Below are 23,943 nucleotides of genomic sequence, written 5' to 3' on the forward strand. Positions count from 1 at the left end.
ATTCTGTAAACAATCAAGTTTGGACTAATCCAGTTACTGACATCACAACCATCTGGTATATGACGATATGCATGCATCAGGGAGTGAATCATATTGGGCATGTTTACACCCAAAATGGATTGCTCAAGACCATTTCTAATCCTGAACTGCAAGGGGAGGCAGGGTAGCGATGGTAGTAAATGGTTGGAATGTATCAAGCCGGATGTCACCACATGCAACCTGTGAGGCAGGATGAAAGCCATGTACCAAGCATGATGAATCTTCCACCTACACCCAGATCACCTTCAGTTTGGTTTATTTGTTTGTTTATTTGTTTGTCACCTCACTTAGCTATATTTCAGCTTTATGGCAGCAGTTTGTAAACAATTGAATCTAGACCAGACAATCAAGGTGTTCAACATCATGAGCATCAAACTATGTAACTGGGATATGTTGATGTGATAACCAGTCATCAAGTGTCATCATGTTAGTCGCCTTTCACCACAAGCACTGGTTACTGAAGATCAGTTCTAACCTGGACCTTAATGGGTCAACCTCCGTTCATGTTTGATCTGTATGAGACAGACCTGACCATGTAATAACCACATGTACAAATTTATTCCTCAGTCTGTGAGTCACAGCAATTCACTCACTCACTCACACATGTGGCAGAGAAACCAACTTGGGGAGAGTTATCATGATATGAAAGCCACCTCAGTACAACACAATATACTGTGAAACTCTGACACTTGCTAATCAGCAGCTTGACACATTCCATCAACAGCAACCTACCTTAACCCATCCTTCCTTATCATGATATGAAAGCCACCTCAGTACAACACAATATACTGTGAAACTCTGACACTTGCTAATCAGCAGCTTGACACATTCCATCAACAGCAACCTACCTTAACCCATCCTTCTCCATCACCATCAGCAACCAGCTCTAATTCCTCATTGGCTGCGATAGTGAGCTCATCGTAGTTGCTGGCCTGGAACTCGTACAGGGCATTGCACTTGACTGGGTACTTCCTTGTGGGAACCTGCGATGCACTCGACCCTGTCGTTGTGTTGAAGGCATCGTCAATGAAGTCGTCATCATCATCATAATGTGTGTATGTTGGTTCATGGTCATCAGCACTGTGCTGTAAACATATCAATGTAACGTTCTCTGTAACTAAGATGTGCCAGAGCCTCAACAATCTAGTCATGGTCAGGAGTTCTGGATGTTGAACAAGCTGATTTAATCTAATGTATCATGTCAGTTGAACATATGTTTATTGAATGAGTGTAAGAATTCTGTCACTATGGAGACCATGTTTCACAGATTGGAACTATGTTGGGAATGAATGGTAGGTAACAGCCACATATCCTGACTGAGTACCGACACGTTGCATACAATCTAGAATTTCAAACTAAGGCCAGGCCAACTTTATTTCTTGTTTTACAGATTTTTGTCCTCAGAATACCTAAGGGCTGCATAAGAAAAGCAAGATGGATTACTTTTCAGTAAAGCTAACAGTTGTCTGAAACAAGCACTTATCCTCATATAAATGTTCGATTCTCTTTTACAATGTTACATAATGTATTTATAAATTCAAAATTAATACTTTTTTTTCTGTTCATGTAAATTCTGAAAAGAAAATACAACACTTCAACACCAAGTTAAACCGTACGATTTATAACCAGTTCCATCAGGAACAGAGCCTCCATTTGCAAAAGCCATCTTTGTATGGCAGTGAGGATCACTCCCATACTTGAGTACAATGGCCCTAAACATCAAAATGATGAAGACGGGTTGTACATTAAATTCACAAGAATAACTACTTCACAAAAACAATTTCCCTGTGATTGGGTTTATTACTAAGGACCATAAAACAACACCGTTTTCTCAGTTAATTCAGTAACAGCTAATTCAATCCAAACAGTTGATTTTCCAAGTGAACCAACCAACATCAACACAACTAGTCATAGTTGATCAATACTCAGATATTCTACATGTCAAATTTCCTAAAACCAGGTCACTTTCCAAAACTAAAATGAACAATCACTCTAAAATACTCTACATATGACCATATAAGGCTTTAGTTCCCGTGCTCACTGCCATGGTGAGAGAAGATACTGCTGTACGTCTCACTGACAGCTGCTCATTACAAACACACACTGTCATCACGCAACATGCTAATTTACATTTTTTTCAACTCACTCTCCGACACCCAATGCTTGTTTTCAAGTAATCATCATGAAATTGAATGCATGATCAATTTAATATCCTGGCCCATCAGCTCAGCATTCTTCTGTTTACAATTATCTTAAATCTCTGTCTGTAACTGATCCGATGTCATGTCGGTGTCTCCTGGGGGTTGAGGGAGAGGGGGGGGGCCTAAAAATCAACAACTTTATCCCCAGATGACACATGCTCTAATTTCAATATCATTGTTATATCACTGTCTGCAGCACCATGACCTTGCCTTAAACAATCAAGACAGATGAAAACAATTCTTCATTCTGACTGACCACCCTTCCACAGTATACCCGAAACAGATTTGAAACTTTAACTTGAAAAACTTTACGTGACAAACTGATTATTCCCCAATCGTTGTGTATAAAAGTTGTAACAGATATCATTCTCTGCAACCAGTAACCTAGGCTACAGTTCTGAATGTCAATTTTGTAAAGTATTCATAACTCCTGACAGCTTTTCAGCTCAAATCCATCCACTGGGATCCCAAATATGTCTGGTTGATGGCTGTTTTTATAGTAATTACTTACTTGTATATGTAATTACATTACATACATTCCCAGAGGAAATTCAAACACTGGGAATATGTCCTCTAACTCAGCAATATAAAATTAATTAGGGAGAAAACACTCAGCCAAATTTAAGGTATTGCTGGATGTGCTGGGAGCAACACCTTTAGTGTTTCTACTTATAGTAACAAGGGAGATGACTCACCCCACCAGAGCTCTCTGTCCGCAGTGACATTTGACTGGGTGTGCGGGCAATGCAGATGTCGTCTGTACCTAGACTCTCCATCTGTGCATTGCTCAGGTAATCATCTACGTTGACTGCAACACAAATGGCAATTCATACTTTAACTTCTCTTACAAATATTACATTCAATAACACAAACACCCCATTTTGGCCACCCATCTTCAAACAATTCAACAATGCGTTGTGCAGGAACAAAGCACTGACAATATTTTAATTAATTCAATTGCGTTTTATGACAAATTTAAGGGGAATTTCACCCTCAATCAAGTAACTTATACAGCTCATTAATCTATAATAAATGAATAATCTATTTTCCCTCTGAATTGTTCCTGAGAGAACTGATAGAAAAGTTCATGAAATATTTTTGATATTTTCACTGCAGTTCTGACAAGTGAGTGAGATTACATCTTCTGTTCTAGAATATTCTATAGCAGATGAGACCAAAATATTATTTTGCTATTTTCCCAAAATACATCAATATACTGAATTTAACTTATTTATTTTTTCAAAACAGAGATGAAATTCTAGCCTGAAGTCATAAGTAATGAGAAAATAGACCTGCAAATTTCAAAATTTATAACGCCATTAATATTTAAGACAAAATGTGTTTTTACAATTAATCTGTAATATTTTCTTGTGATTATACTGTTGAAAGAAGATAAAGACCGAGTCTGAAACATAAAACAACATCTAACACTCTGAAAGTGTTTTTATAAAATGGCAATAAAAAACATAACATAATTACAGGTCTCACTGCATCAAGAAAGTACATCAGGAAAATTGCATAATTTCTACCCAAACTGGTGTGATCTTCAGATAATAGCTTCAGTAATAACCCCCTCCATCCCATATGCTAATTACATCAGTTCTAATTCCCCCTCCTCATCTCCATGGGACAATGCAGCTTTGTATTCAACCCTCACAGAGTTAGCCAGCCCTACAAGGGCTCCAAACAGGGGCTGTATAGGGGCAGCACGATGGGGCTCACAAGGATGCTATACAAAGCAGTCGCCTGCATTATGCCTGTGTATGTAGACAGAGACATGCAGCCTGCTTTTCTTTCTTCTCATGTAGCCATGAATCATATCTTCCTAACAAAGGCCTCAAACACAGGAAGGACTTAAATGTCTCAACTTGCTGGATAAAGGTTGTAAACAGTTATTTTCTCAGAAGTGAATCTGCATGGCATTAAAAACCCTTTTCGGGGGGAACAATTTCTAACATATTTTTTCTTAATTTCTTTATCAAAGAAAGGACAAATTAACAGGAAGTATCTAATTTTCAATAGACTTAAAAATTATTTTAAAAATGAAGTAAAATTGAGAAGACAACCAAATTTCTTTCCGCCAAAAACATTCACACAAACATTTTATATTTAACAAAAGAAAATATTATTTCTTTTATACTTTTCTAGCATGTTTCTACAAAAGTAATTCTGAAGTTGGAAATGTGTACCCTTTTAGCATCGCCCCCAATATCCATCACCATGTAAATGAGTCCAATTTTTCCACATTATGTAAATACCTCAACAAACACACACCCCAACTAGTCTAACTGGGAAAATACGTCCACTGCTAATGTTCTAATCAGGATTTGGAGTTTCACATGTCAAATGCAATTATTATTATATATCAACACATGTTCAGAAGTTATGTGGATTATATTTTGAGTGAATAACATTGTTTAACCTTATTATATCCTATCCTTATTAAACATTCTGTCAGTAGAGTAACATAGAGTCTGTTGTGATAAACTTTGCCATATTCCAACTGTAAAAAAACAGCTGCTATAAAATTGTCCCTTGAGCAGACAAACCAGTGGCGAGCAAACAATACATTCAATTTGAGTTTCGTCACATGTTATCCACTAGCCTGATCATTGACTCCATCTTAAGAACAGTACATGCTACCTGAGACAAGAGTCCAACCCAGGATCTCTACATGGGACATCATACTTCAGAAATGACACAGCAAGAGATGTGACCTCATACAGTAATTTGCCTTTCAGGAGGACCATGTTTAAGAGCCCTGGCCAGTCAGGGCACTAGATATTATGATGAATAATGACAAACTTACTTCCTGCACTTCGCAGAGCTTCAAGACGAGCTTCAGCCTTCATCTTAGCTGTCTGAAATATACAGTGCCAGAATCATATTGTAAGAAGAAAATCTTTTAACATACATAAATTCAACAAACAATATATTCTTCCAGAAGATCATTGATTAGTTGATCAAATGTGTCCTTTACCTCCGCTTTGCGAATATTTTGCCGCATCTCCTCCATCTTGACCTCGGGATCCTGGGAAGAACTGCTACTGCTGGCCGTCGTGGAGTTGGACTCAACCCCAGAGTCTGACACCTGGAATGCATAAAGAGAATAGTCACTGGATGTGAAGATTCAAGCCAGCCATGAGGATCCAGGCTAGAATTGATCTTCAGCACACCCAGCATGCTGTAAGATCCAACTAATGGGATTGCATTGTCTGGCACGGTGGCTTGGTTGACACATCATCATATCCCAGTTGCACAGATTGATGCTCATGATATTGATCATGACACTGGATTGTCTGGTCTCAACTCAATTATTTACAGACTGCTGTCATATAGCTGGAATACTGCTGAGCATGGCATTAAACAACAAACCAAACAGCCAACCAAGGTTCACACACAGTTAGGCATTCCTGTTGCACTTGCATAATCAGACAACCATTGACTCTCAGAGTGAAGCTCACAATCACAAAAATATATTACAACAGCCTATCTTAAAGCTGATCAGCCATTTTGTGATTCAACAGTGTGTCACTTTTATTACAATTCAGCTCCATTGTGGGACCAAAGGTCTTAAGTAAGGCAGTTCACTGCCTATAACCACTTCTTGAGGGAGAAAACATTGGTATGGGGCTGTCAAACCAATAACAACAATCACAGGTTTGAACCCACCAGCATCCGATTTGGGTCTAAGGGACATAACTCTACTCGATCAAATGTGACACCTCTGATAACTTGAACCACTAGGCAACCATGCCTTCTTTGGGCTCCCAAGATTTTGGAATTTTTCGAACTGAGACTGATGTGATCTCTTGCCGTAATTATTAATGGTACACATGTGAGAAAACTGCAAAGAGACACTCTACCTTGTCTGACCCTTGAGTCTGTAAACACTTCAGGATTCTGTGGTATTCTCGGATTGCTTTGGTCTCCTTAGCAACTTTGGCTGCCCATTTTTTGGCTTCTTTCTCCAAATCTGGCATGGCATTGTGATCTCCACTGACCTTGCAGCACTGTAGAAAGGTCAAACAGTCAGACATCATATCACTACTGCTTCCAATGAAAAGACATTCAGGCAACCTACACAAGCACTCATGACCTAGTGACCTTGAACCACATTATATTCTTTGGCATTTTGAAAACTACAGAGTGGATTTATTGAAAACTATAATAATTACCATAGTCTCCTTTTATAATCATGGTTCTTTAAACATCGAAAACTGCAGGATGGAGAGAAGGGGAGGGAAATCACTTCATAAATATAATGATATACATGGACTATTTTCAGAGATTGAGCAGCAGGGAACAAACTTACTTGAAATGACAAGGAAACTAAATCAGTTTTGATACCATTTATCAGGCCCACACATATCCTTTAGGTGATACCGTTTTCTGTAAATGCAGCTGAATATACGCAAGAAATTGTGGATTGTCACATCCATTTCAGTCTTTGTAGTGGTCACTTACAAAGGCTTAGTTGTAGACTGGTCTTAAACTTGGTCAGTGGGTGCTTAATACAACTAAAGCACTAAATACAACAAATAAGATATCTTCTTATTCAGTGCGTGAGTGAGTATGGTTGTATTCCAAGGAATATCACTGCAGGCAACATCAGACATGAATTTCATACAGTAAGAGAATCAAACTCAAGGCTTCAGCATGATGAGTGAACACTTTAACCACTAGGCTACCCCACTGCCCCATATGCTGACCGTGTTTCAAATGAACTTTGTCAGCACTCATGTTCCTAGAGATAGATCCACGAAGCGTGGGATTCCAATTCTGATGTTCCCTGCCGACCAACTCACTGACCACAAAGCTATCATCTCACGCTCAACCCATGATTTGAATATTCCCATGATTTGAATATTTCAGACATCAGTTCACTGAAGTCAGGTCTTTTCCGTCATAGAAGAATACTCAAACTTGATTCCGAAGTTCAGGAGTATTATAATCAATACACCGTTATCTTAAACAGATTCATCTGTGAACGCCCCACACAAACACACTTATTTCATCTTAGTCATCCCATAAAAGTGATTTTTATTTTAGTTAAACAGATTTCATTCTGGTAAAAAACCCTGATCTGGCCTAAGAGGTACAAGAAGCCATGATTATTTGGCTATTTGTAAATGGCAATTGCGCTAATGTCGGGACAAGCTACATGCAATGAATCATTACAGATTTTATTTAAGTTAAACAAATGAGAAGTTTGCAGACTAGCTGAGCGGACAATGTCAATATGAGTGAACACATCAAAGTTGAACATCAATATGTGTCTATTGATCCCAGCCATAAATTGCCAACTAAGCTCTCCAAGGAACTCGATTGTGTAACAATACTGCCTGTTCAATTACATGTCTTTTCAAGGAAGACCTTCTCAACTCTGAATGCTTTCTGCATGAAGGAGTTCAAAATGTATTTTAGCCCAAAATGCAAACATTATCAAATACATCACAAGACATAAATTCTCCTCAGAGATCATAATTGGATATTGTTTTGTCAGATAAAACATCTCCTGTTTTCATCACCACGGACTGATTTAAATGTTTACAGCATTTATGGAGGTGTTAAGAAGAAACAACCACTTTGCTATGCGAGTGCATGAAATAAAGTCTGTCTGACTGACCGAAACGTTTTAGATTTCGGATGCAAGGTCTAAATTTCAACTATAAAACTTATGGACTAGTAAAATATGTTCCATAGAACTCAGTAAATTCACCATATCTTGGTGTTATGTCAGGTTAAATCCATTTTGGCCCGGTAACATTTTTGAAGTTACCATTCCTGATGTCTGGCATATATCATACGCTGGCTATGGTTTGTATGTTTTCACTTAATGCAAAAAGGAGTGATATCAGTTTTTAAGTAAGTGCATGTGTACTCACAGGATCATTATGACAGGGTTCAAACTGATACTGAACCAGGTCTGTGAACACAGGATTGCAGAACAAGAAACACTGGAGACTGAACGCTCGGCTGATCTGAAAACCAAAAACAATCTCACTTCTATAACTAGTTACAAATAACCACAAAATAAAGTTTTGAAATGTCAGATATTTATGCACATGTACTACTACTACATGGTCCTAACACAGCAAATGTATATAAGGTACAGATGGTCATCTTCCACCATAGTTGTCTTCTAAATAGTGTTCATTACTAACACCAAGTTTCAATCACATCAAATGTACAGACAGGTCAAAATGTATAACAATGAATATTATTGTACTGTAAGCTATAAAAGAGACAAACTGGGTAACATTACTGGATGAACCCTGTTTGTGAGGGAGGTAGAGTGAGGTTAGAGTTGGAAGTCTTCCAGACTAGGAATGTCAAGTCTATGTACCTTGGCAGATTCATTGACAATATTCTCAAAGTTGTTGGCTTCTGCCTGGCTGATGTCAGCAATGGTGCTCCCCAGAAGACTGAAGTATTCCTGTATCTTCTCATAAACCTCGCCATCCACTGTCTGGAGACATTTGGACAATATAACATTATTTACACCTCTCAGTCAACTGTGTAGGGACACATGGACAATTTAACATTATATACATCTCTCAGTCAACTATCTAGGAGCACACAAACAATAAAACATTATATACACCTCTCAGTCAACTGTCTAGGGGAACATGGACAATGTAAGATTATATACACCTCTCAGTCAACTTTCTAGGGGCACACGGACAATATGACATTATATACACCTCTTAGTCAAGTGTCTCGGGGCACACAGACAATTTAACATACAGCTCTCAGTAAGGTCTAAGGATACAATGACAACACAACATTAAATACACCTGTCAGTCCACAGAAAAAAGTAATAATGTAGTCAACTGACATACAATTAACATTGCTTCAAACAAAACTAACATACAAAACAAAACGTCAGGATTTGATATTGTTTTAGGGAAACAACAATATTAACACTCATGAATTTCATTGAAAAATAGATGATATTATCAAAAATGTTTTTATTGTGACGGTTAATTCAAAGGAAAGTACAGTTCATTACCAATTTGAACATGGCATTATCCGTGAGAAAGTACATAAATGACTTAAGATATGTTACAGTGTAGATATACCACGTGGGATATGTTACTGTGAAGATAAATGAATTGGGATATGTTACGGTGAAGATAAATTGCAAATACACTGCCATGTAGATGCATGGGTTTGGGATGTGTTACAGTGTAGAAAAATGGCAGATATAAAACACTGTAACGGGTGTGGTGGAGGTGGGGCTTGAAGGGGAGTCTTGAGTGTAAGACATACACCATTCTAACAATGGACAGTGCTGTCAACATTAACCAATCACAAACTTGATTGTTTGGAAACAGTATTAAGACAAATTAACAATCTAAAAACTAAAATGCAAATATATTGTGACTATATGCACAATAAGACAATATTTGACACATTGTATACACATGAATATATATCTAGGCAAAGCTGCTGACACACAATAGCCAGAGAAAGGGAAAATAATAACACATACATCCCGTATACCGAGAGATTTGCTTAATAAGTCTGAAAATTGCAATAAATAATCTGTATATGTAACTTGCCCCATAATTAAAAACACCCATAATAATTATTTCTACTATGACAAAGAAAATAACTAAAAGCATAAAATATGTTAATTTTAAGACCTTGTCCTTCAACCATGCACAGAATAATGTTGAAATAAGTATGGAAATTTCCTGAACTTGAAGACCTGGCATTTAACATTATTTTGCTGTATGTCTTGACAACTGACATTATTCTGCCATATGTCTTGATATCTGACATTAATCTGACATATGTCTTGACATTTGACATTATTCTGTGGTATGTTTTGATATTTGACATTATTTTGCTGTATGTCTTGACATTCAACATTATTCTGCTGTGTCTTGACTTCTGACATTATTCCTCTATAAGTATTGACATTAGATATTATACTCCTGTATGTCTTGACATCTGGCTTTATTCAGTTGCACGTCTTGATATTTGACAATAATTTGCTGTATGTCTTGACATCTGGCTTTATTCTGTTGTATGTCATAGTATGCAGAAACACATGGTTATAGAAAAGCGATCTTCCATGTTCAGAATTTAATACCAAGACATTGCACATCGGATGTTATGGAGAGTTTAAATAAGGAAACGTGTAATATGAGGTGTCAAAGGTTTACTTTAAGATAGGAATTAAGGGATGAATAACAAAGGTACATGACTTGTATTAACTGCATGGTTTGCTGCAATCTTTGGAATCTTGGGACGTCAAGGAAATCATTACCTTCAAGATGCCCTTCATCAATATCCTAGCATTAACATCACCATAAGAAAACATACTCAGGCTAAAGGAGTCAGATTATCATTTTGCATTACATTTGAAACTTATATCAGTAGGATTAAATTACAAGAAAAATCAATTTGAAAAAATCATTTTTCAAATCATTGCAATTAAAAACACTCGCAAAACTGTCTTTTTTAATTGTTATGATCTAACCCAATAAAACATTAGAGAAAGAACATTACAAAATTTCAATTTATATTTGATTGACATTAGATATGAATGAACTGGAAAAGACAAAGATTAAAACTACTCTCATGAAACATTAAGTGTCTAGTATCATAAAAACCCTTTATAAAAAGCCTGTTCCAACATAATTAGTTCTACATACCCGGTACACAACCGTTTGCTAATTTGAAATAATAAAAACATTGAGTCCTACAATGTTGTCGCTATTTACAGATTATCCAACCCAAGCAAACTTGTAAGCAAAAAGTCTGCTAACCAAATTATGAATGAAGTAGGGCTTGAGCTCCTCAAAGGTAATGACGTATGTAAGGGATGGCCGATAGAGGAGGAAGAAAACAATGCTGCGGTCCCAACACATTCGACACACAACAGTTTATCATACTTACGTCAAGACCCTGAACAAAACATGACAATGAGGAGTTAGCAGAAATAATCATGAGGAGTTACTGACAGTGACGTGAAACTGACGCAGTCTTCTACCCTCTGTAATAGTTGGCCAGTGGTTCAGATTGTTATAATACGCACTGTTACACAATGGTTCAGATTGTCAATGAATTTCTTGGAGAGATCAATACTAAATTTTATTTCTCTACAATAAACTATTCTCGAGATTTACATTCCTCAATGGCTTTCTGTGTACACACCTGTCAATGCCATTAAAACGTTTTGATAGAAATTCATCTGGGTCAAGTTTCATTTCATATTTATTAATCAAGACTTTGAATTGCAAGTTTTCAGGTCTAAACAACTTCCCAGAGAAATATGTACACAGCAAATCAGTACTGTTTATTTTCTAAAATGAGTTACATTCCAATGATGTTATGTACTTCCTGGTGTCACGACTATTTGAAAGACAATGTACAAATAAGATAAATCTTGTACCTTTATCCAAGGTCAGTCTGTGAAACTGGACATATACTAGTTAACTTGCTTTGTTGATTCTGGTTTCCTCTGACTTGATATTGACACAATAAGACCAATAGCAATAAAATAATATTCACTCATAAGTTCTCAAATGTACAAAACTATTTCTGTTTTCCTGTTTGCAATCCTATGTGGTCAACCACAAGAAGAGATGCAATGTTGGTTGCTTGGAAGTGCTTAGTAATATAAAATTTACCTCAGTGTTTCTGTTAATCAGATAAGGCAGATATGCAGAGGGATAAATGACTGACAGTTTCAGGTCACTAGGCAACCAAACAATACAACATGAGCATGCAATACAAAATAAACAAAATGGGCATGTTTCCTAGCGCAGATAACCCTAACACAGGCAGGCAGTGTCACTGACAGCATCTGTATCCCCCTTCGTGCCAGGACTCCCCCTTGTGGGGAGATCAGTAAGCATGGCTAGCATTTCCTTTACACAGATTACAAGTTTCCTAAATACCTAACCGCCCTACACAAAGTACCCTTCTCTCAAGCCACCTAGTGGTTAAAGTGTTCGCTCAGCACACCAAACGCCTAGGTTCGAATTTACATGGGTATTATGTGTGAAGACCATTTCTGGTGTCCAGCGGAGTGATATTCTTGGAATATGGCTAAAATTAGCGTAAAACCACACAGTCAGTCAGACTTGTAGACATATGTGTATCAGCATAATCTGTACTTTCCTGCCTACATGTCATTCCTGTTTATGACATCATATTTACTATAGCGATGTTACAAGCTAACCATTATGTCAGTGAGGAATGATTCTGACATGCCAGTCAGTTGTGTTTACCCATTACATATGCACCAAGCCATTACAGTATTTAACATATCTACCAACATGAGAATACAGGCCAGGGATTTTACATGGACCTTGAACTTTGTTCACGCTGATTGGATCTTCAGACTTAACTGGTTCTGAACAGTCTCTGGAAAGTATTTGTTTTATAGACGTCTGCCATCACTGACATCATACTGCAGTAGATGTATAGAACATTCATACCTTTCTTACTAAGTTCCTGATGTTATGGAGTGAAACTTGTAAGTTCCTGGTCAGATATTGTATATGTTTGAGTAATCATGTCTCATCACCTTTGTGAGATCTGGCATGTCGGTGCTGTAGTAGCGAATCTGGTGAGCGTTGGCTGCCGACAACGCCAGGATGTAGTCATTCCGTGACACTGTGGACTTCACCTCGCATGCTTCACACCGACTTTTTAACTGGAACATTCAACTCATTGTAAAGATATCAATCTCACAGCCCAAGTATGCATGACACATATAATCAATTTCACAAAATATGTGAATAAAAGATTGCAAATCTGTCTTGACAGGATTAAAGAGATTCGAAAGACAAGATGGGTTTTGAATCAGTGACAATTAAACCTTCTGTCATTGTTTTCACCATCAGTTGCACATCCATGAAGGCCTGGGATAGAATAGGCCTTCAGCAACCCAGCCTGCTGTAGAAGGTGACTCAGCTTGTAAGAAGCGACTAACGGGATGGGGTGGTCATGCTCACTGACTTGGTTGGCACATGTCATTAGTTCCCAATTGCGCAGATTGATGTTCATGCTGTTGATCACTGGACTGTCTTGTCCAGACTCCGTTATTTACAGACTGCCACCACATAGCTGGAATATTGCTGAGTGCAGCATAAAACTAAACTCACTCACTCACTCACTCATCAGCTACACATGGTCATCTCATGTGGATGTGAAGGACTTAATACTTTCAACACAGTGAAGAATCAAACCCATGCAAATGCCTGACCACCTTGGCTGCTGGGCTACCTTTCTCTCACCTTAGAACACTGTTTCTGCAGACTAGCAAGGGACTGGAACAATCCTGTGGACTTCCTTTTCAATCTGGGAAAAAGAAACAAATAGCCACCGAGTTCTTCTTGGATAGCAAGGAGGGGTCAAGGTCATGAAAGATATGGTGGTACAACAAGTATATTTTGACATAAATGATCTGTCACAATATGGTATATACTTTAACACTGTGGTTCAATATCTGGAAGCGTCGAATGAAAACATGTGAAACAATGACTTGTACTTGTTGATACCCTGATGGACAGATGGACAAAGGACAGAGAGATTTGGGGACAGAGACCGGTGGACAGAGGGACATGTGGATAGAGAGACAGGTGGACAGAGAAGACATGGGACAGAGAGACAGGTGGACAGACAGGTGGACAGAGAAGACATGGGATAGAGAGACAGGTGGACAAAGACAGATGGGCACAGAGGCACTCCAACTCACATTCATGCACATCACAATCTAAGTGTAATAATCATGAATGAGGAACGTTAAGCCACACGTTTTCCTCATATAAATCCACTGATGATAATGATTTTGTGATGAAATAATCCATCTAATTATTAAGGCAAAGTCCTGTCTCACTGGACTTGGGAACAGATGACATAGGAAATCAAACAGAGAGTTCTCACTTGTCATCTGCGTCCCCAGCCTTCTGCCGCGCCTCGTGTGAGTAGGTCTCATCCACATTGTAGGTCTTCTGACATTTGGTCATCTCTAGCACTGTCTGAGCCAACTCCGTCTGTATCGTCGACAACTGTGGCACCACCTGCAACAACACAGACCAAACATCAACAACAACCCCAGAGTAATTATACACAATACACAAGGCTATGGCAGCCGACAGACCAAATACATCAGACAGCTTACAGCTTCTGTGTCTTGGCTCTCCATGTTACCTACATTTTTCATGCACCGTATTCATTATCTAAAATGGTGACATAGCGCTGATGTTTAGTCACTGATTGCCTTCTTCATGCTCATGTTCACAGTCTAGTCAATAGTCTTGACAGCAAGGACTCTTGAACGTGTCTCCTTGAACACAGTCCCATCAAAAATTACCTTTTTCTTGCTATGGACTTTGGCCCCCTTGAACACAGTCCAGTCAATAATCACTTTCTTGGCAGTACAGACTTGGATTTCCTTGAACACAGTCCAGTCATTAATTCCCTTCTTCATGCAATGGACTTGGACCATCCAGGAAATTTTAGTCAGTAATTGCCTTCAACACGCTATGGACTTTGGTCACCTTGAACACAGTCTAATCAATAAATACCTTCTTCACACAATCACCTGGGTCACCTTGAACAGAGTCCAGTCAATAATTACCTTTTTCATGCTGTGGACTTTGGTCACTTTGAACACAGTCCAGTCAATAATTACCTTCTTCATGCTGTGGACTTTGGCCACTTTGAGAGGTTTGGCTGACTCTGCTATCTTCTCCATGAAGATTTCAGCCGCCTGCAACCGAGCCTTGGCCACCTTCTCTGTCTCCTCCAGGATCTGGTGCCACACAGTACAGGCAGTTCTGTAACACAATAACATGCAGTTCTCACAGCACAACAAGTAAGTCAATACATCACAATATACAAATCAAGGCGTATCATGGTTTAAAAAAAAAAACTGACACCAAATTGAATATCAAAGGTTTTCATGATGCATATTTCCAAGGTGATACATGCACTCAAGTGAAGAGACATGTGGACAGGGCCCCCAAATGTCATGTCCTCCATAAGGAACACTTTAACCACTTTGTCGCTCCACACTGCATTTAAATGAGGAACATTTGTATACAAATGAATGCATAATTTGCATGCGAGACACAGAAAATATTGAAATGGTACAGACGCAAATATTTTTGAAGTGCCGGGCAACATGACTAAAATTATAAAAATAAAATAAAACTTTCACATTATCAAACTGTTCATCGACTGATCTCAGTTTAAAATGGGTGCTGCCATTTTGAATGACAGTACGCATAACAGGAAATCCTGTTTAGACGTTAATATAGTTTGTGAGTTAGTTCATTGGTCCAGGAGAAATGATGCTGAACTGCTCTTGCAGCATTAAAAGTGGTAAGGAAATCCAGCTCCAAATTTACATATTTACAAAATGTTTACTGGTTCAGTAAACATCATATCAAAATGAGGATAATTGTTTTAAAGTTTTTGGGTTAAAGGTCACATGCAACACAAAACACAACTTTGCAGATTCTTGATACCTTTCTGTATGGACTTACAGCAACAAATAATCAACAATGCAAACGCAATGAATAAAAGCCCTGAAAATGCAGTTCAAACGGTTCACTAATTTTACCCTAGTGATGGGGGAAAAAGTGGTTTCACCAGCTGTGCTGCGCTGCACCCACTGCGCATCCGCAGTGATTTGGTTTGCTTGGTTTGACCTGGGAAGGCTACTCGTACAAAAACAGCAAGAGATGCGTGCAAGGATTATCGCTGCAGTCGAAGTTGGGGAATAGAGATGTTTCTTGTGATTATAAGTATCATGGGTTTGCAGTTATGAATATACACTGGTCCCATACATGCTGATTTGCAAACCAAGTCTTCAAGAAAGTGTAGCATTAGAAATACTTATTTCAAGGCTAAAATTGCTCAGCTTGAAAACAGAAATGTTTTAATACATGTCTATGTGAACATAGAACAATATGTTGATTGTGACAAGCTGTCTGTCACTAACAAAACTCAATGTCTGTTTTATTGACACCTATGTGTTTGCATGCCTGTCTGCTAATGACAATATGCAATACACAACTTCAGTCATTGACCAAATGCAATTTGAACTTAACACTCTGTTAAATTATGCAATTCCACAGACAGGAAGGTGTCATACTTGTACACAGGAGATGTTATTATATATGTGGGCTGCAAACAAACTGCATCAATTTTTACCAGATGACTGGATCGAATGGAAACCAATTTAAACTCAAATTTTCAGTTTCAAGCTCTGCTTTGTACTTGGACGAACGACGCTTTCAAGCCATGCAGTAGTCTTCCATCTCAGTATCTGTTGATTGGACCGAACAGAAATGCAGAGAGCATGTATTTACAAAACACATCTCTATATGCATTATTTATGGATAACAACCTCTGTTCCTGTATATGATGTGATATTTAGGTAAAGATTTATACTGTTGTCACTCTTGCTTGACAACGGTATATGAATCCATGCTGAAACATCGCATCATATACAATAAAAGAAGTTGTTATCCATAAAAAAACTTACTTTCTTATTACTAACCATACTTCTGAAATGACAATCAAACAGATCATCTCTATAGATACACCAGCCAATGAAATGTCTTCGTTACAGTTAAATGCACACCCACCTGCTCTGACCGGGTTCGGTCTCCTGGGTGCTTCATTTCGAGGTAAGAAAACCCAAGCACAAAATATTGCACTTTTGATTCATGATTATATGCTTATGATGATGTTTATTTGATTTTTCACAATCAACAATGTACATCATACGCCATGTATAAGTGAGAATTGTGTTTTAATTATGTTTGATTTTTTAGTTGCACGTGACCTTTAATTGGATCCTTGAAAGGGCAAAATGATCTTCAAAAAAGCACAGCCAAATGATCTGTCTGGCACTCTATGGCAGCCTTAAAATATACTGCATTTCTGTCCATGCATTGAGTATTTCTCTGCACCATCCTATCTGAATACATTTACTGCAAGGAATCTACAACACCCAATTTTATTACAAGAAACCATGCAACATGGAACCATTACACCTCACCAGTTGAGGTGGTAACTGTTTTATTGCTTAGACAACTTAGACAAATATTCCTCCTTAAACCTTTAGATAAAAGCTTCTTTAAACAGAAACACAGACAATTCCATTTGTACAATCACAGATACAAAATTAATGCCCAGTAGATAAAACCCATTTAGCTCGAGTCAAAGGCTTCCTAATATCTACTGATATTTTTGCTAACTTGATCACCAACACTTTCAAGGTGTTGATATAGGATGTGATGAATTCCTCCAGATTACAATGCAGGATGACATTGGTTTCCATGGTGTTTACGAACGTATTTCATGCACGGCACACGAATTAGATCAGCTGTAGTGCTGTACACACAGCTTGATAGGTCTATCGGCACTAGTGATTGATCTCATCAAGTCCTCCGACACTATTGACAACCTGCCACTCAGCGAGAGCATCCTGGGTCACAGCCAGGGAACTGGTTCAGCGTTAATTTGCTTATTTATCTAACTGTCCATCGATATTTTCCAATCAAGTTGATGCTGCAATAAAAAGATATCGACCAAACGGGACATTCAATGAGTTTTTTTCAAAATCAAATAAATATACATCTCTGAGTGGATTCATCTGAGAACATGTAGCATGGAGTGCATGAGGCTGAGAATATATTCTGACCCGTCTGATCCTTTTGATGAGAGTTTCCTGAAAACTGGGAACATATATCCCCACTGCACAAAGACACAATACACAAACTAAACAAAATGCCTTATTTATTATGATTAATCACACCTATGATGGAGCCCAATTGATTTTGTTTGCCTTGAGCTGCAGTGTCAAGCTAACACTGGCAGTTCATCTACATCCAGGGCCGCTGATACATCATCCATACATCAAGGCCAACGCAACCATGTGATCTGTATCGCAATAGCAAACATGCATAATGCTGTTTCATAATGGTGGACTACTCCCATCAAGTTGGGCTGTCCTGTGGTTGAGTAGGCAGTTTGGTTTTACACCACTTTTAGCAACACTCCAGCAATATCATGGTGAGGACACCAGAAATGGGCTTCACACATTGTACCCATGGGGGAATCGAACACTGGTCTTCGGTGTGACAAGCAAACACTTTAACCACTAGGCTACTCCATCACCCCTCCACTGTGGTTCAAGCAATGCTAGCTTCATCAATGGATACATTTAGTGTGTCTCCTGCACCCTACAGAATACATTAAGAAAGGAGGCCAACCCCAGAGTGATTGGACAAGTCCAGATTGCCTGGACAAGTCAGAATTAATTTGCAGAAATTATCTGGTGGCCCATGGACAATTACTTTACCATTACTTAATTGCCTGAAATGCAAACTGACTTGTCCCTGGTGCTGAGCAAAAGATTTTTGAACTCCTGTAAACAAGAGTTCTTACAGTATATACATTCAACAACTAACATCTATATGGAGATGAAGAACGAAGGGTATAGCACTGGCTATATATAGTATCCAATCATTTGGGGAAGAGCGGAAGAGTCACATTATGTGCACTGCAGGAATATTAGTTTAGTTCCACAACTCTGAATGGCCTAATAATACGTTGAAACCAAAATACAAACTTCTTAATTACTTACCACTAGCACACATTCTTTCCAAATCCAATACAAAGACAAGAATTGGAAAAAAGACACTTTGGCAGTTTTGGGCAATTCCCCAAAAACTGCCACATGTGTTTTTGGAGGGGTTTTGAAGACTAAAAATGCTTCTCTATCTCCAAATAAAATATTTTCTTGTCTTATGCTGCACTATTATTTCAGGAAAAAATGTTAGCCAGAGAAACCAGTGATCAAAACCATGAGCACCATCACCTGCCATAACTCGCCACCAGTCAAGTCTCATCACCTGTTCCTCCTATCTGCATCATACAAGCAAGCAGGGGACCTATCTTCCCAGTCAGAAAACAACGATCATCACAAGTAATCAGAAAACAAACAAAAAATATTAACAAGTAGAGTGAAAAAGAAAATTGTGCAATGCAGGAAGTAATTGGATTTGACAGAATACTACATTCTGTTATCTATTCTGAAACAACTGCATAAGAAAAACAAATCACAAGATAATGGCAGCTAAAAATAACATAAAAATACAAAGCAAAAACTCAAATTGTACAAGGCAGGATGTTATTGCAATTGATAGATGCTATTTTCTTACAACTATTCTCAAAGACTACATAAGAAAATCTATAATGATGAACAACGTACAAATCCTCAACAGCTGTTTGCTGATAAGACCTGAGGGGTGTATCCTGAAGAGTGAATTAATCAGGATGACACTGGAACGCAGTTGTCACTGTGGGGTCTACCCTTCAACAGAGGAGGGTGCATCATTTCAGGTACAAAGTTCATTCCCATTTGATTGTTGATTGTCAGTAAAAGTACTTGCCATGCAAGGACATCAACAAATGAAATCCGACAACAACTCATCCGATGTTTCCCCACAGGAAACACTAGTTGTTACCACACTGTATATTCATGACAATTAAGGGATGGGTTGATGAAAGTCGTCTTCATCCTCATCCTCATCCTAATCATGCAACTTCGCAACACAGGCACTGACCCAGTGTGTTTATGAAAACTCAATTCCCCTGTGTAACCCCCGCATGCTACTTCCCCATCAGTTCATCTAAAACTACAACATCGCCTGATATATATTAATCTCATTAAATTGTTGCAGTTTATTTCCTTTTTGAACTTCATCAATATTTGAAATAATGGCTTGAATTTTCTACCCTAAGAGGAGGTTCCCCAGCAATGTATAAAATCTTAATAAGGATCCGATGTTTTTGTTATTTCAGTCTAATCTCTGAGCGATCAAAAGACAGATAATCAATTCAGCACCTTTTTATCTTTTTAAATGAAATTTTAACTATTGATGATGAGGTTTGATGTGTTGAACTCGTGTCAGTGAGGTTCCATCACATGCTGCCACAAACACCACAAATATGGTGGCGGGGGATGGGAGTCCTTTATTCTTGGAATTCACTTCAAATGAAGAAGATCAAGAGATATTTGCTGTTTGGAAAGGAAAGATATCATGGGTATCTTATAATAGCTGTGACCACATCACACGGCTGGAGATCCAAAAGTCGATGGAGGGTCACATTCCATTTACACAACCTATTCTGTTACATGGACAGCATCAAGACAGAGGTTATATTGTTTTACACCTCAACAATATGAGTGATATGCACCTTGGACATAACAGAATATGGGGCAGGCAACCAATGGTTGATAGCATGACAGTTGAGCAATGGTATCTTATACAACACAAAAGGAAAAAAAAATATTCCAAAGTATCAGTGATATCAATTTCTGTATTCAATACCTTGTATTGAAAATGTATGCATTGATATTTGAATGGGGTGAGTGAGTATGTTTTTAAGCCACTTATATCACTATTCCTGCAATACGTAATATATGGCAAGGGACACCAGAAATGGGCTTCACACATTTTACTCATGTGGGGAATCAAACCCAGGTCTTTTTTTTTTCAGCATGATGAGCAGATGGCCCCTTTGGATGTGATATCTGTGTATGTTATAATGACACAAACAATCTCTTCAACAACCACTGTAATAAGTACCTTCTTAAAGCAAAACAGAAGGAAGGACATGCCACATAAAGAAACACATTGTCTAGCACTAAAAAACAACCTAAAAACATAATGGCATAGAGGCAGTAAGGACTGTTGAAGCAAATGATATTAACTAAAACATTTCCTGATACACGTTCCAAACTACCAACTGAAAACTCATAATAATAAGCAGTGACGTGGAAGAGTCAAGTGACCAACATGTCCAGCAGGTGCGTGAACAGAGTGAGCTACTGACTAGATGATGGCGAAGGATGACGTCACCTACCTTCCGTCCGAGTAGCTGACAGCGTTAACGGAACATAGCCTCAAACATTAGTAATATCTGTCATGTTACATCAGAAAAACAGGACAAATATTTATGAACATTATACTGCAAATTAAACCTCACTTCAAACAAATAAACACAAAAATTGAGTTTAGTCAATTGGGTAGAATGTTAGTTTAAAAGCTCCTGACTTTGATTAAGTTCAGTTTTCAATTTGTCAGCAGCACAGTGGGTAGTTAATATGACTGGTATACAGTTCTAGACATTAGTGGTCGAAACAATGAACAGCTCTGCAAGTTAAGCAATCTGTAACAAAGGGAGACAACTTACTTATGTTCCAGTCCATCTTCACTAATGATGTCTGGCTGTGACGGGAATTCCCTCTTGAGCAGCTGAGTCGACAGTTTCAACAATCCCTGAAACAACAAACACAAATGTATATTTGTTTATTCAATGCTTGACTGACGAATATTCCAGCTATATGCCAGTAATCTGTAGATAATCAAGGATGGGCCAAACAATGCAGTGGTTGACATCATGAGCATCTATCTATACAACTGGGATACAATAACATTCATCAACCAAGTCAGAGAGCTTGAGCACCCAAACCTGTATGCCACCTGTATGTCACCTGTATGTCACCTTGTTTACTACAAGCATGTGCTGCTGCAGACACCCAACTATCTAGAGCAGTGAATGCATAGACAGAGGCAGCAGTACGGGTCCCCCATTGTTCACATCACACCAGCGGACGGGCACCTAACACCAAATCATGGTCAAAGATCAGGTAACACACTTTACTTCAGACTCTGAACTTCAGAATCAGTGCAGGGTTTTACACACTATGCAAATGTGCATACAGTATGCACAAATGTAACGAATGGAAGCAATCCAAAAGGATGCACAATATTATTCATTGTACCCACACAACATCTGTGACTTTTCAAAGTGGTTGGTTGTTCCTTTCAGATCACTTACACGCATCATTTCACCCATCAGTTCACATGATCAATGATTCATCCTAGGCTCAGTTGACACAAACTATCAAAACATACAGTTTTCTAAACAGTTACTTCACAGGACCTTTGTATTGCCTGCAAGGAACCTTAAAACTAATGATTATAGGTCCCTGGCACACCTGTGTCTTTGAGTAAAGGTAAAACTCTGAATAGTAACAGATTGATGGCTGCCTAGCCTTGTGATTACTAAAACATGGAGGCACAGGAAACTATGAGACAGTTCAGTGTCAGAACATCACTGGAGATGGAACCACAACAGCAGTTTAGGGAAGAAAGACGCTACAAAGCTTGAAAAGATATGACAAAATAGTGTTTACTGTTTTATACACATAAAATGTTCACAGCAGAAGGCTCTCTCCCAATATTACAACCTGGTTCTGACAAGTTGGACATTCTGTTACAGACATTAAATCAGACATTAATCTGCACTTGAAGTAGGATAGGCCACTGAGACATTTAACGACATTAACACTTGTTTGTAGTAGGGTTTCAGGGCTCCTGTCATTCATCAGGTAAATACTGTGCAAGGCAGACTGACTTATAATGAAACACAATTGGGACATAAATGTACCGTTAAACATATCTGTGACACAGGTCATGCCATTGCTTAGTCGAGTGTCCCAGGTTTACGACAGGTACACAATGTTCCGTTGCTTGTCTCTCAGTAGTTACACCTCCTTTACAAGCATTCAAACATCATATCACAATGTGAATGTCACTCTAGCACAGCTCATAAAGCCCACACTTGATCAGTAATACCAAACAATGTGTTTACTCTAACAGATACACTATATACATGTATAGTTTATCATGTATGATATGGAGGGTACTAATACATCCATGAACCCTACCGACACACTCATCCACTATATCAGGAGGCTTTCCTCACTCATCCAATTATGTTTCAGTCAGTCATGAATGTCTCAAACTTGCTCAGGTGGAACATGCAGCTTCTCTAAAATGCCTGGAAGGTTGTACATTCCATCACAAGCAGGTGACCAGCCCATTGAGATGCTGAACACTGATAGTCCTGTGTATACACCAGGCAGTGACTGGCTTGATCTGGTGATCATCACACACAGTCGTGGCAGCTACACAGGTCTGTACCTGTGTCACTCTGTTCACAACTGTCATACCTGCTTGCCATTTTGTCATATTGTGTCTATGTTCCTAAAATTGTGTCACACTGTGTCTGTGTTCCTACCATTGTGTCATATTCTGTCTATGTTCCTACTGTTGTGCCATACTGCATCTATGTTCCTACCATTCTGCTACCTTGTGTCTACATTCCTACCATTGTCATACTGTGTCTGTTCCTACTTCTGTGTTACACTGTGTCTGTGTACCTACCATTGTGTTATACAGAGTCCATGTTCCTACCATTGTGTCATACTGTGTCTGTGTTCCTACCACTGTGTCATACTGTGTTTATGTTCCTACTACTGTGTCATATTGTGTCTATGTTCCTACCATTGTGTCATACTGTGTCTATGTGCCTACCACCGTGTCATATTGTGTCTATGTTACTACCATTGTGTTTGTGTAATTCAGTTCTATGAATGCATTACCTCCAGCAGTCACACTCAGTAATATGGAACTGCCTTACGTATCACCCCCATCCCCTCCCTTTCCCTCCCTAAAACACATCACATCATCACTGTGACTGACCTAACACATACACACCACACAAAATAGCAATCATCAAGGCACAAAAACAAGACAGAATGTCATGTCTCCTCTTAAAGTCTGAAAATACATCCCCATCTCTG

General features: G+C 38.5%; 1 protein-coding gene across 9 annotated transcripts in view; it reads right to left on the reverse strand.

Annotated features, from left to right (window-relative positions):
- LOC137274044 (F-BAR and double SH3 domains protein 2-like) overlaps nucleotides 1-23,943 on the reverse strand; it is a 94,256-nt gene that overhangs the window by 15,453 nt on the left and 54,860 nt on the right. For 7 of the 9 annotated variants that reach the window (XR_010956166.1, XM_067807011.1, XM_067807009.1 and 4 more), the window contains exons 4-16: nucleotides 21,486-21,571; nucleotides 21,156-21,170; nucleotides 14,902-15,046; nucleotides 14,151-14,287; nucleotides 13,502-13,565; nucleotides 12,790-12,918; nucleotides 8,590-8,712; nucleotides 8,129-8,224; nucleotides 6,107-6,253; nucleotides 5,221-5,331; nucleotides 5,050-5,101; nucleotides 2,936-3,048; nucleotides 888-1,124 (exon numbers count right to left, since the gene is read on the reverse strand). Coding sequence is in view for 8 of the 9 variants with exons in the window: in XM_067807011.1 (XP_067663112.1) it covers nucleotides 888-1,124; nucleotides 2,936-3,048; nucleotides 5,050-5,101; nucleotides 5,221-5,331; nucleotides 6,107-6,253; nucleotides 8,129-8,224; nucleotides 8,590-8,712; nucleotides 12,790-12,918; nucleotides 13,502-13,565; nucleotides 14,151-14,287; nucleotides 14,902-15,046; nucleotides 21,156-21,170; nucleotides 21,486-21,571 (1,455 nt within the window). In the remaining variant the exon portion in view is untranslated. Of the gene's footprint in view, nucleotides 1-887; nucleotides 1,125-2,935; nucleotides 3,049-5,049; nucleotides 5,102-5,220; nucleotides 5,332-6,106; nucleotides 6,254-8,128; nucleotides 8,225-8,589; nucleotides 8,713-12,789; nucleotides 12,919-13,501; nucleotides 13,566-14,150; nucleotides 14,288-14,847; nucleotides 14,872-14,901; nucleotides 15,047-21,155; nucleotides 21,171-21,485; nucleotides 21,572-23,943 lie in introns of those variants that run through there. The other 2 variants (XM_067807010.1, XM_067807017.1) reach the window with 2 other exon arrangements.

This window comes from Haliotis asinina, chromosome 2 (assembly GCF_037392515.1).
Source record: "Haliotis asinina isolate JCU_RB_2024 chromosome 2, JCU_Hal_asi_v2, whole genome shotgun sequence".
Taxonomy (NCBI): Eukaryota; Metazoa; Mollusca; class Gastropoda; order Lepetellida; family Haliotidae; genus Haliotis; species Haliotis asinina.